This window comes from Halichoeres trimaculatus, unplaced genomic scaffold (genome assembly GCF_033239565.1).
Source record: "Halichoeres trimaculatus isolate MK-OKI-2021-1 unplaced genomic scaffold, fHalTri1.1 fHalTri1_scaffold_7, whole genome shotgun sequence".
In the NCBI taxonomy this organism is placed as follows: Eukaryota; Metazoa; Chordata; class Actinopteri; order Labriformes; family Labridae; genus Halichoeres; species Halichoeres trimaculatus.
Genome location: NW_027437185.1, coordinates 4,686,702 through 4,701,307, shown reverse-complemented (window position 1 = coordinate 4,701,307; position 14,606 = coordinate 4,686,702). Strand labels below are relative to the sequence as shown.

The 14,606-nt window shown below is 39.4% G+C and overlaps 1 protein-coding gene across 1 annotated transcript; it reads right to left on the bottom strand.

Moving 5' to 3' along the window:
- Positions 1–1,040: 1,040 nt before the first annotated feature.
- On the bottom strand, positions 1,041–14,021 carry LOC141793254 (up-regulator of cell proliferation-like). The gene is made up of 2 exons (XM_074673783.1): positions 14,002–14,021; positions 1,041–6,002 (listed from the first exon to the last, which is right to left on the bottom strand). The coding sequence occupies exons 1-2, from the start codon at positions 14,006–14,008 to the stop codon at positions 1,285–1,287; spliced, it is 4,725 nt and encodes a 1,574-aa protein (XP_074529884.1). The 5' UTR covers positions 14,009–14,021; the 3' UTR covers positions 1,041–1,284.
- Between the last annotated feature and the right edge of the window lie 585 nt (positions 14,022–14,606).

Here is a 14,606-nt window from a genome sequence, read left to right as displayed (position 1 = left end):
TTATTTTATCGTTTTTCATTTTTTTTTCAGTTAAACTTTATTTAAAAGTTTCCATGATCAAACTTAACTAAGTTTTCTGTGCCCGATAAAGTGTTTGTGTGTCTGTGAAAAAACTACATGAGTCAGCTGACTGCAGGCTGAAGTCAGGGCTCAAAGCTGTTCACTGAACTGTTTAATTCAGAAACCTGAATTCAGAAGAAAAAAGATTTATTTTCAAAGATGGAAACTTGAGTGAAACTGTCTCTTGAATAAATGTAGTGATGACTTTCTCATTGTTTTATAAGTTAATATACAGTGTAGTGTGACAATGAGCTGAAAACAGATAAAGATATCTACAGTCAAAGTGTTGATGAGTTTGTTTATTCAATCAGTTTAACAGAAAGCAGTTATGAGACATGTTGACTGTACGCAGCATGAAATATCTTTTGATTCATTAAAAATGCAAATATAAGAAAACATTAATTTAACAGAATCAAGAAAAAGCAAAACTAAAGTAAACATTCTGAGAAAAAAAATAATGATTAAAGTGCAGGAGTGGAAACATGTGAGCAGTGAGCTGCTGCATTGGACTGAGATATAGTGATAGAATCAAAGTTTCATTAAATTATATTTCTTTCCACACTGACAACACCAACTCAAAATGATAATTAAACAAGAAAAAAAAGAAAAGAAAAGAAAAACAGAAAAAAACTTCTGTAATTTGTAGAACATGTTTTTGCTGCATAAAAATTAATGAGGATATAAGAGTAAATTCTCTGCATCAGATACTTTACATAATTCAAAACAAACTGTGTTCAAACTTACAGATTAACAATCACAAACTAAATCAAACACATTTTCTTTAATGTTCTCTGATCGTTCACAGACAGACCCATAAACAAACTCAGTAATGATTTAAAAAACACACAGCAAACAACATCAAATCTTAATTAAAGTCTCTTCAGTCTTATTCAATGACAAAATCATACAATGGAAAAAACATCTTAAACTGAAGAGCTTGGTCAACAGGAATTTCAAAAAGCCAAAGAAGAAAAGCATATGGTAATTAATTCGATTAAATGATTAAACTTTCTGGTCCCTTTGTTGCATTTATTAAACAGGTCTCTGTTTCAAAAGTGGAGTTTTCACTGGGGACAAGATTCAAAGCTACATTAAGTTACTTCGACACATTGAGTATAGTCATTTTGTGTCCTTACATGAGCTTGACTCCAATAACACTTTGGATAAACAAAAGTGTAGAATCAAAAGAAAAATTATGAAAGTCCTGTTTGATCAGTCTCCAAGTTACCAGGGTTTTTTTGTTTGTTTGTTTGTTTGTTTTTTAATTTCACTATTTTCTTCCTCACCTAACAACTTCTTGAGACTCTCCTCTATCTGCTGTTTGGTGATTTTTTTCCAAGTGTCAGGAATTTCAGCAGGCTCTGCTTCATACTCTTCAGCAAACTCGTTGTTGAACTTGGTCAGGACATATTTCCAGTAATCTGAGGCCTTGAGGCTTGTGTCTGGAGCTATTAGCCAGTCAGGGAAGATTTGTCTGTACTCCTTGTAAGGGTGGGGTTCATTGTTTGTGGCAGCACAGCAAAATCTGATGTCACTGATCACAGAGGAAGTGCAAATGTCAGTGGCAAGTTTTTTATTTCCATCCCATCTGTATCTGCCCAGACCGTCTGGTCGATGAAATGAAGTGAAGTGCTGCTTGTGCTCTGCTGCTCCTGCCTCACAGGGTGCTTTGCAGAATGGACACTGTTTACCACATCCAACAAGTTTTTTGTACAATTCAATATGAGGCTTAACATCAACACTGGTGAGTTTTGTGATGACTTCAGTTGCTTTGAATTTCTTTCTGAGATTTTTTGCCATGTCCTTCACACACTCTGTGAGCCACTGAGCAAACTGTTTGGGGTCGACATTATTCAGGATCATGAAAGGACTCAGAGAGTCCCCAGAAATCACCAGACTTTCACCAAGTTCCTGACGGATATCTTGAATCAGTTTCTGCAGGTTGCCTCCTTCTTTAGCTTGAGCTTTGTTTACTGCATCATTTATGCTCTTGATACTTGACCTGAGATGTTTGTCCTCAAACTCAGAGACAGACTCGTTGGTCAAGAGTTCCAGCATTTCATCAAAGATCCATTTCTTGACATATTGCTCATACGAGTTGATATAGCTCAGATAGACTTCAAAGTTATCCTTTCTGATCAGATCTAGTAGCACAGAGTACTCGAAAAATACTCGTGTGCTGAACTTGATCCTCCTTGTCATGTCATCAATAATGTCAGGACCCAGAGACTTGCTGACAAATTTGACCACAGCAGGCTTCAAGCAGTCGTCTGTGAACTCTTTTGCCTTCTTCTGGCACTGATCTCGCTCATGAAACTCATCCTTGAAGTTAGCTCTGAACTTCTCTTTGTTTTGGCAGAGACACCTGTAGGGATCATTCACCTGAATGAAATCTTCATGCATTCTCTGAAATTCTCTGGCTGCATCTGCACAGATGTGCTGTTTCAGAGAAACCTCAAAGTCTGTTGGTATCTTTACATCCTGGCTGTTTTCCAGCTTCAGATTAATCATATGCAGGATCTCCTGGATGAAATTGTCATGGTAGTTGTTTTTTGTCTTCACTTTTTCTTTCACAGACTGTGAACAGTCCGTTATGATACAGTCAGCAAGTTTCTGCAGGGCCTTTACCTGATCTTCGAAGCTGAGGAAATTTAAGACCCTGTGCTTGGTCTGATTTAAAAAGCCTTTGGCTGAATATTTGAAAGGGATCTTTCCACAATCCTGCAGTCTCTTCTGGTTTAACAATTCCATAGCATGACTCCCTTTTTGTCTAAGATTCTCCATCAGGTGGTGAAAGACACTTCTCATGACATCAATGGTCTCTTGTTTTGGAAATGTTCGTTCATTCACCATTTTATCCCACATTGTGTTAAACTCTTCATCCAACTTTTTGTCCGTCATGTCGACTTTTTTCTTGCGGCACTCTTCAATCAATGCATGTACTCTGTCTCCTAGTTCTTTGGTGTGGTTCATCTTAATTTTGTCGACTTCATTCATTCCTCTTCTGACATCTGTTGCAGCAGTGAGTTGGTTATAAACTGAGCTTTCTACTTCTCGACGGAGGCTCTTTGCACTGTTTGCAAAGTCTTCCCTGTATGGTTCAACCAGATAGACATGACCCTCTGTTTTCTTGAAGTACTCTTCCAGGTTTTCAAGAAGCTTTGTCTCCCGTTTAAACAGCTCTGAGCTGGCTTCAGTTTTTAATTTCCTGAGAAGTTGACCAATGTCAGACACCTCAGATTGCACATTACCAAAGTTGGAGATTTTTGTTTCTGCTGTGTTTGTCCAGGAGTACATTTCTTTTTTGAATGCCCATTCCCATTTGTTGTATTCTGTGCAGAGCTTCATGTATGCGTCAGCCACCAGGCTGTTTCTGAAGCTGAAGATGAAGTTTTCATGTTTGACAGCTGTCCACAGGCTTGTTATCCACTCTGTGAACTCTGGGATGTTATTAGCAGAAGTCTCATGATTTCCCAGAACTTGAAGGATGTTCTTCTTGAGCTCATAAACAGCCTCACTGTACCCTGCATTGACTGGGGCCATTGGTGGACTCCCGTTCCACAGTCCAGGGATGTACATGTTCCCAGTGTCTGGGTTGTACTCCATCACATCAGTGAAGTTCTTGTACTCCTCCTTCTTTTCCATTTTGGCTGCTGCTTGTGTCATCTCATTTAGCTGCTCCAGGAGCAGCTCTCGTTCTCGTATATTCTTTTCAGGGGCTGACACATCTGCCACATTCTGATGAACAAACTGACATTTGGGTTTTTTGCCCACCTCTTTCATCCTGAGGAATGCATGAACCACTATCTGTAGGATATCCTTCATTTCTGTGGAGTTCTCCATTGCAATGTTGATGATAGTGATATCACTCAACCCCACAACAAGTGTTGCCAGCTCGTTGTCATGTTCGTAGCTGTTGTCCAGTTTTGAAAGCTCTGGTGACTTTAAGCCCTCAGTGTCGATGATCATCAAGAAGTCACAGCCGAGTTCTTTTTTCATGTCTTCATTTACTTTGATGAGCAACATAAAAGCCCCTCGAGTGCATCGACCACTGCTGACTGCAAACTGGACTCCAAACATGGTGTTGAGGAGAGTGGACTTCCCTGTACTTTGGACTCCAAGAACTGTGACAACCAGAATCTTGTTCTGAGGGGACACCAGCTTATTGAGCTGAGACAGAACATCAGTCACCCATCTGAGAGGGATGTTAGACGCATCACCATCAACAAGCTCAACAGGTAATCCATCCAACAACAGCTCTGCACATAGTTTGGGAAGATGCTTTAATTGTTTACGAGATCGATTTGTTTCTGGAAGGGAGACTGAGGCTTCATAGATCTGACCCATTTCACGGAAGAAGTGTTCAATCCCAAGTGAGCTGTTGGAAAGTTGCTGATCTATTTCTTTGATTTCCTCTTTGTTTTCAGGACTTTTGCTTTTGGTTTTGTAAACCTCTCTGAGGCCAGATAGCATCTGTCGAGACAGATTATCAAGGTTCAGTCTCATCCATTTCAGGAAATAACACCTTTCGGTACTTGGTGTTGATATTGCACTAATGAAACATGTCATTGCATCAGACATTTCAGAGGAATTCTGTTTGTTCCTGAGTTTCGCTTTCTTTTTCTGAAGATCACTTTTGTACATTTCTATGTTTTGTGACCCAACTTTTCGAAGTCGAAACTCTTCTTTCTCCAAGCGAGTCAGTTCCTTCCATGTTTCTCCTTGCAGAGGCAGCTGGGTCTCTTTGTATTTGGGGATGTCTTTAATCTTTGCAGTGATGGCGTCTGCATTTTTCTTTGCAGTCCGACACTTTTCACAGTCTTCATCAACTAAGATTTCCAGTTCATGGGCAATGTCTGCCATCTGTTCAATTTTCATCTTCATCTTTGAGTTTTCAATCACATTGTTAACTGCTTTATGCAGACTTTTTATGAAGTCTGCATCATTCATTTGCTTTGTTCTCAGAATGATTTGGCTGTTACTCAGGTTCATCTTTTTGGCCAGCCTGCTCAGAGCATCCAAACTGAGTCGCCCGCTTTGATGGTTACCAACCAGGAAGATCTGGGCCTTGTGGTGTTGGTTTGTGAGCAGCTCACACTCAGAGTCTAAATCGTCAAAGAACACAAAAACTGCTGCAGATGTTTGACACAAAAAAGAAAACTGTGTTTCAAAAGAAGCAATGTCCCCACGAAGGTTGGCTACAGCCACTGGCTCACTGAAAACATCCATGTTTTTGTTTCCACAAGGTAGGTACCATGAAATTTCAGTCAGTCCATTGGATATTTGTCTAGCACAGTCACCACCCTCCATGTTACGGTGAACAAAGGTATCGTGGTACTGCTGAGAGTTGCTCAGGAGCTTGTTGAGGATCTCTGACTTGGACAAGGAGCACTCACCCAGTCTGACAACAGAAATCATTGGAAGTTCAGAGACAACCAGTCTGTCTTCAATGAAGCCCTTAGATTCTGCCAGTGATGAAGGTCTGTACTTTTTAACTATGTCTCTCATGGCCCAAAGCATCAGTGTACACTGATTTGTGCCACAGTTTGGAAGCAGCAGAGGCACAGCAAACTGACACATGGACATTTTGAGTGCCAGTTCTTGTTGTACAAAACCATCAGAGCACAGAAACAGAGCAGTGATAACATCGAGCGGATTCAGCTTATTATCTGACGGCAGACTGCCAAGAAGTTTATCTAAATCAAACTCTGCTCCTTCAGGATCACTGACTGATTCACATGCAGATGTTAACTGAACATTCCTTGCTGTCACATTAACCATCATCAGTTTCTTTAGGAAATACCATGGAAGGTCTGAGTTACACTGAGGAGGTTCATCACTGATGGTCTTCTCATCAATCTGAAGAATTTTGCTCAGGGTCAGCTTCTCTTGGTAAAGGTGCTCCAGTCCCAGGTCCTTCAGGAGACGCTCCAGATGTGTCTCTGTTGGAATACATATATTTGTTATGTGTATAAGCCAATGTGTGTGTTTATATATAAACACTGCTCAAAAATAAAGGGAACACTTAAACAGCGCAGTGCAACTCCAATCACACTTCAGTGAAATCAAACTGTCCACCTAGGAAGCAACACTGATTGGCAACCAGTTTCACATGTTGTTGTGTAAATGGGAGTTCCTGGGAGTTTTTCAAGCATCTTGACTGTACTACACCACCTACCTGTTTTTTTGAACTGGCAGGTCAAAGAAATGAGGGCAAAAAATGAGCTGTGGTGATTCCTATCCCTTCTCTACTTCATAACCCCTCTTTGTCTTTGGATCGCTGGGGACTGTAATCAACGGATTGAAAACTCCTGTCCAGAGTTTCCAAAACTGGATGTCACCCATCCGGGAACGCTCACATCTGGCTGTGTGCAATAAAATAAAAAATGGAATAGGTGGAAATTAAAGGCAATTAGCAAGATATCCCCAATTAAGGAGTGGTTCTGCAGGTGGTGACCACAGACCACTTCTCAGTTCCTGAGCTTTCTGGATGATGTTTTGGTCACTTTTGAATGCTGGTGGTGCTTTCACTCTAGTGGTAGCAACTCACACAAGTGGCTCAGGTAGTGCAGCTCATCCAGGATGGCACATCAATGCTTGCTGTGGCAAGAAGGTTTGCTGTGTCTGTCAGCGTAGTGTCCAGAGCATGGAGGTGCTACCAGGAGACAGGCCAGTACATCAGGAGATGTAGAGGAGGAGGGCAATGACCCAGCAGCAGGACCACTCCCTCTTCCTTTGTGCAAGGAGGGACAGGAGTAGCACTGCCAGAGCCCTACAAAATGAGCTCCAGCAGGCCACAAATGTGCATGTGTCTGCTCAAAGGGTCAGTAACAGACTGCATGAGGGTGGTATGAAGGCCTGACATCCACAGGTGGGGGTTGTGCTTACAGTCCAGCACCATGCAGAACATTTGGCATTTGCCAGAGAACACCAAGATTGGCAAATTCTCCACGGACGCCCTGTGCTCTTCACAGGTATTTCTTTGGGGGGGGGGGGGGGGGGCACAGCCCTCCATGTGGGATTCAATTTTAATTTTTTTTAATTTCTGAACATTTCTGTTGCCTTTAAGTGGGTATATTACAGTAGCCTTGAGATCTCACAGCCCTGCAACTTAAAAAAAAAACATGCAAAAAGACAAAACACAAACAAATTAAGAAAACATCTTCATCAATTTGACAACACGTGCACAGCATTTAGAAAACACACTGCAAAGACCACAACAGAAAACATTAGAAAAACATGCTGCAAATACGCTACAACACAACACAACACAACACAACACAACACAACACAACACAACACAACACAACACAACGAGGAGTGTTTCCAGAGGACACTTAAAAGTGATGCACATCTGTCTGCTTGTTGTTGGGGATTTTCAGTCACAGCTCTATTATGGTTATCTTTCTGTCAGTTGTATTGGGAAATGAGGTGAAAAATGTGTGTTTTTGATTTATTTAACATTGTATTACAGCATATGCACGAATCGCTCCACATTACCCCAAGGTGGCTTCAGCATTTCCAGTTATTGAAAGAAAGAGTAGACAGGGACAGTAGATGGTGTTATGATGGTAGCGATTAAAGGTCCCATATAATGCAAAAATCACTGTATTAAGTCTTTCAGTGAAATTTGTGGGTCTTTGGATTTCCTCCCAGACCACAAAATGTGATATTTAAAGACAAAACCTGTACTCAGTAGAGCTTGTGGATGTAAAATCCCGACCTAGAACGACCTGTTTGGAATTTCAGGGATTTGCCAACGTCAGCGATTCCCTTTTTTGACCAATCAGGAGCAAGTCGGACTTGATTAGTCCACTGGAGCACATACCACAGAACCCCCTCCCCGCCCACTCCCCTCCCCACTGCTAGAAGGGGGGAGAATGCCAAAGTTAGAGAGCCATCACTGTTTTTTGGGGGGCTGTAAACAGCCACATAGTTCAATGCTCAAGCTTCCCATCTCGAAAGAAGACAAGACTAAGTGGCTAGAGTTCATTTATTCAGGAAATGTGCCAGCCACACTCAGTAAAACTGTGCATGTGTGTGCTAGTCACTTCACTGCCGACTGCTTTTCCAACTTTGGACAGTACAACAGAGGGCTAGCCAATAGACTGGTCCTGAATCCAGGTGCATTACCTACCATCCTGAAACAAACCTGGGACCCTGGAAATGTGAGTACTTTAAATGCTGTGTGCTGTGGAGCTGATGTAAGAGCTTTTCCTCAGTGTCCCCCCCTGTTAGCTTCAGGATGCTAGCTTTAGCAGCGGTTAGCCTGTTGTTTTAACCTGTAATGTTACTGTAAACAAGCTTCACTGTTTTCTAAACAGTGTACTTGGAGCTCGTGGCGCCGCTCTCAGTGATGCTGAAGAGTGGGGCGGTATCAGCGGTGGCTCATTTACATATGAAGGCCACGCCCACTAAATCAGAGTGTTCTGAACAGAGGGGTTATGAGAACCTGGAAACAATGCTGCTGTGCTTGATTTATTGGCTTTTTGGACCAAAATATGTTACTACCATTTCATGAAGATATCAATGATCCATATTAAACTGCAGAAAAGGAGCAGAATATGGGACCTTGAAATAAATAAGATGTTTGCTGGAGTTACCTAAAGTGTCTGAGAATGATATACAGAGAACTGTACAGGTATCAAGTACAACACCATTTAGCAAGTCGTGGGCTTTAAAATGTCTGTGTTTTTATTTTTGGAGCTTTGAAGGTCATTTGATAACACTAGCTAGCCAGAGCTAGAAGACTTGATTTCATGTTTAAATTCAGAGCTTCAGGTCAATCAAACTTTAAGGTCAGTTAAATCAAATACATCTCACTTAATGAGTTTGTACATTTTTCTAATGTGTTCTGTTGTAGTGTATTTGCAGCGCGTCTTTCTAATGTGTTGTGTTGTGGTCTTTGCAATGCATTTTCTATATGCTACACACGTGTTGTTAAATTGATGAAGATGTTTTCTTAATTTTCTTGTGTTTTGTCTTTTTTGCTTTTTTTTTTTTAAGTTGCAGCACTGTGAGCTCTGTGGGCCACTGTAGTATGTTGCGTGTGACATACTGTTGAGTATTCAAGTGGACACTATTTTTCTGAGGTCGCTTTTTGAAAAGTTTTCAGGGATTTTGTTTAAATAATGATCACCCACATAAATATTTAACCCAACTTTTGAGATTCATGTAATGTCATTACATAACAAATTCCCGTTCATGTTTTTAGATAGTTTTTAATGCAGACATACCTAATAAACATAAATTGATGTACATCCATAAAGCCTATTTATTTAAATGCGTAAGGTTTATGTATTCAGAACAAATATGGTGTAATTACTTTAAATGGATAACAATTTGATTTTTATGATTATCATTACTATTATTATGGGGGTATTTGCTGTACAGTATTCAGTTGCTTGCTTTTGGAATTTTAACACTGAGGAATCTGCTGTGTATGAAGAAGCTTTTGACATTAACTGTACCATATAGAGGCTTTCGCATTAATGAATTTGTTGATACAACAAGATGGCCTGATTATTCTTATGCATCATTTAGGTTTTTTTTGTAGTCAATGGAAAAGAATTACATAAATCTGATGCATTTTGGCTGCATTTGTTTATTACATAGGCTTGATTAACATGTAATTTAAATAAATATATACTATTCAGATACCTTAGACAGATACCTTGGGCATTATCTGTTCAAACAAGTATACATTATGTATTTTAAATAAATAATACACTTAAATTTAACTTGTTCCAACGTAAAAACTACTGTCAAAGGGCTGCCTTAAAATTTTAAGTTGGGGCAACAAAACAATTAGTTGTTCTAACACAACAGGAGTTAACATGATTAAATAAAATGTTTTTTGTCAAAGCTTTGTTTTAGTTTGGTTGATTTCAAATTGTTAGTTGACTTAACTTCTTCAGGTAGTTGTTTGAAACAATAAATCCATTTCAACTCAATTAAACTTTTCAGTTATGTTAGCCATTATTTTTGTGTTGAGATGACTTATATTTGTTTGTTAAAGGGGACATATCATGCTTGTTCCTCCTTTTCACTATGCCAGACTAGGATGCCTGTAGAGCATTTCTGCCCTCAGTACAAGTCATTTAGTTCCTTCATTGCCCCACAATAGCGTTCTCAATATCCTCAGTTTAGGCCATTCTGAAGATCTCGTTGAAACGCTCCGTTTGGAGAATGACCTCCAGTAACCTCCCAACGTCACAGCCCTTTGTGCTCTGATTGGTCAGTTCTATCAGAGGGGTGGAGGGGATAGAGCCAGGGGGCGGTTTTTGCCGCATGGTAGTATTTACAAAATCGACATATTGAATGGAGCAGACTGAGCGAGTTTGCTGTTTGCCAAAACTTCACCGTAAGGCATTGATAGCACTAATAAAATGGCAGAGTGTAGGATACGTCCTTTTGTATTGGACCCAGAGTCAGACCCGGACGGTTCTGCAGCTCAGGAGGAAGAAAATCCACCTGGACACAGATCATCTCAAGACGCTTCAGTGTGGTGAGTCAAAGTGGTACTGTAACATGTATAGTTTATATGTGGAAATATAGGCAGACTTCACCAATAAACTATTTCTATAACAGGGCTCCATCCTGCTCCTTCACTTTTCTCTGTCTGTTTTATCCATCATGCTGAAAGTGTAGTCTAAAAATCGCATCTACAGTCAGTTTGTCACTATGCTAGCACTCAGTCAAGTCAGCCAGAGCTAGTAGGGAGCTTTATTTATACTCGGCTCTTGGTGGGTATATCCCTCGGTGGCGGTTGTGTGACTAACTGACATCACAGAGGAGGAGCTGCTTTATCAGATTACTCCAATAAAAAGAAAGGATCTTCGTGTCGCCGTGAAGGTCAAAATCTCGCGGCCAAATGTCAATGACCTATTTTCAGAGGCATCAAATCTCGTTCTAGGATATCAGAAAAAAAAAATCTCATTTTTTGAAAATTCAGGGGGTGTAAGGTCATGTTTTCAACTTTATTATTTTATATGTAAGTATTAAATCAGGGATTAGCATGATATGTCCCCTTTAACGCAACTTCTACGCTGTAAAACATTACACTACAACACAACACAATGGAAGTGTTTCCAGAGGACACTTAAAAGTGATGCACATCTGACGACACGCTTGTTGTTGCCGGGGTTTTTTAAGTCACAGATCTATTATGGTTGTAAAAAAATAATGGTAAAACACCGGCAGCAGGGGCTGATAGTAATTTTCTGTTCTTTTACAGGGCATGTGCTGTAATCTATTTCTACATTAAATACTGTAGGTAGAATTAAAGTATATGAACCTGAAATAACAGTAAAATAGTGGCAGCCCTGCTTTTACTGTCATTTTACAAAATGTAACTTTTGTTGTGGTGGCGTTTTGTAACCGTGAGTGAGGAGGGAACACAGTAGATAAGACCCTGCTGTACATTGAGATGTTGCACGAAGGACACAGACTGTGTTTTAAATGGCAGAGGCCAGTTGTGCATGCTCCATGGCAATGAAACAAGACAGCAGTCTTGTCCGTCCTAACCATCCACACAGCTCATTTATTAGCATAAACACTAAATGCACTGTAAAAATCATTAAGCACATGTGACCATGCTCTGTGGAGCACAGGTAGCCTGCCCATCCCCTGGGTAGCACAGACAGCCAGTCCTTGCAGATGGGCACAGACAGCCAGTCTATGTAGTGGAGCACAGACAGCCTGTGACCCTGCATTGTAAGATATCAACATTCACCATAGTCTTATATCCATTGTTTTTTTTTACCATTAATTTTTTACAGTGTAGTGAAATGTTTCACAGCGTAGAAGTTGAGTTAACTATCAATTCACTGTAAAAAGGGAATCTTCAATTAATTAAAGTGATGTATTTTTTTTAATCAATCCAATTTAATTTACGGTTTCCAAAGTTTTTTTCTTGATCATATCAACTTGAAATTCTGTGTTGATACAACTAGAAAAATAAGTAGTTGGACCAACTTAAATTAATTGCTTCAATTGGTCACAACTAAATAAATGAAGTTATTTGAATTTAGGTTCATTAGTTCAGTCAACACAATTTTGTAGGTCAATTGAACTTAATATTTTAATTCTTCTCAAATCAACATTTTGAATCAATTCAACTTAAAGTTTTAAGATGTTTCAACTCAATAATCTGCAAAACCCAAAAGGAAAAACTGTGGGTGAGGAAGGAAAGCTGTGAATTTGAGACTTCATTTTATTTAATCAAGTTAAGTTCTGTTGTGTTAGAACAACAAAAAAATTCATTGATGTCCTAACTGAAAATTTTAAGGCAGCCCTTTCACTGAATTTTTTTACATTGAAACAACAAGTTTACATTTCAACTTGTGATTTTGTGTTATCACAACAACTTCAGTAATCTTTTGTTACTGACTTAAAACAATATGTTGAAACAACATTAGTGCAAAATAACATTTTGAGTGTACACATTTGAAATGAATAGTTCTTTGGATATTCATCATGTAATGTTTATTAGGTAGGTTTGCGTTAAAATCATCCAAAGAAAACAAAATGTGAATTTTTTATGTAATTAAATTACATTTATCAAAAAAGTTGGATTACATATTTCTGTTAGTGAGCCTTGTTTGCATCCGAACATATTTTTTTATAACTGTTTCATGCTCAGTTATTTAAACGTTCAAGGTGTTTTGGTACGGGTCATTTGAAAAAATGCCTAACAAGAATTTATTGATAAACAAAGTCACTGACTTTTATGAAACACAGAATTCAATTTCAATTCAGAGCGACACGACCATTACGTCATCTCATGCCCGTTAGGGAGACTAATCAAGCACAGATTCAGACACCCTCTACACGTCCATTGACTCTCCTGTGTTGTGTCTAGCTCTAGCTGTACTCCTCCTTCCCTGAGCAGGACGATCGTCAGTTCAATGATGGCTGAAGACCAGCGGCTGAATAATCAGGTTTGAAATCACATACACATGGCTGGTTGTCTGTCTACTATGTTGCCCTTCGATCGACTGGCGGCCGGTACCGCCTCTTGCCCAATGACAGCTGGGATAAGCTCCAGCACCTGCTCGCAACCCCAAAAGGGATAGCTGGTATAGAAATGAATGAAATCAAATACAGGTCCTTGTCTCAGAGCAAAACAACTGGAACATCCCCTGAGGTTGGAATTTCCGACTGGGAATTCAGAGGATCCTCATCACTCCTGAGTTGACAATCAAAGATGGCTGCCCCCCATTCTAAACAGTTATCAAGCTCCTTTAATAATCAGTTCATTAGCACTTCTGACAAATGTTTGTAACACTAAATCAGCCGTATACATAGTGTTGTTAAACTTATATTTGTAGAAATGCTACCACAGTGTTATTTACATCCCTCGTGTGGTATTTGTGAGCTAAACGCAGGGCATGCTAACAATGGCTAAAACAATGGCCCTGGTATGTCGGCATGTTTTCTTCCAACTTAACGGCAATTCAGACAAAAAAACGTCACTCCCAGTCTCTTCTTTCCAGTTCCAAGGTTAATGGAACGCATCACCACAGGAGAGTCTGGGGACGTGTAGAGGGTGTCTGTGAATCTGTGCTCGATTAGTCTCCCTAACGAGCACAGAGATGACGTAACGGTCGTGCCGCTCTGAATTGAAACTGAATTGTAAAACTGAATCTGCCTTTTGTGAATTAAAATTGAATTCTGTGTTTTTGCATTTAAAGTTTAAAAGGGGTTGAATTTTTCTGTATTTTTGAATTTAAAGTATGAAAAGAGTTGAATTTCCATTGGTAAATTTCAATTTCAAACTCAATTTAAAAAAATTCAATTTCAAAACATTAAATTGGATTACACATCATTCTTTTCAAATTCAATATTTTACTTCAAATTCAGTTTCTGGTGGCACAAATATAACCTCATAGACTTTATAATAACTTATCTCATATAACAAGCTCTTTGTTACAACCTTACCTCTCATTTTGCTCTGTTGACTGTTGTCCATTCCGTCAGTCAATGATTTGGGTGGAGTTTCCTCTGGAGCCCCACAGTGATCATCACATGAAACTTCATCAGTGGTTTCCTAAAAAAAGGAAGACAGAAAAATATTACTATCACTTATTATCTGTCTTTTTTTTTTCTTATTCTTACTTTCGTCCATCACAAATACACTCTGATAAAATGTTTTTTTGGCCTTATAAATATTCCTTTGGTTTCATTATTATATTTACAATTTTTTTTTCATACATTAAATGAGCAGCGATCTGATAAACTCTTTAGCAGGAACTGTCACTAGAGCTGCATGATTGGTCTAATCACAATCGCAGTTTGAGGAAGTGCAATTACATCATTGGACAAAAGGCTGCAAATTATCATTTCAATGGCTAAATGTTCACCCCTGTGTATTTCTCTGAAGCTTGTCTGCTGCGCTGACTCCACGTGTGTGATGACGACAGTATCAGTAAACTAATAAAACAACAAAAGCGAGACTGCCACAAAAATGTTCTTGTGCGTCTCTGACAACCAGCACCCTGACACACTGAAGAGAATGTTTTGTTGAATTTACCCAATTTTATTAA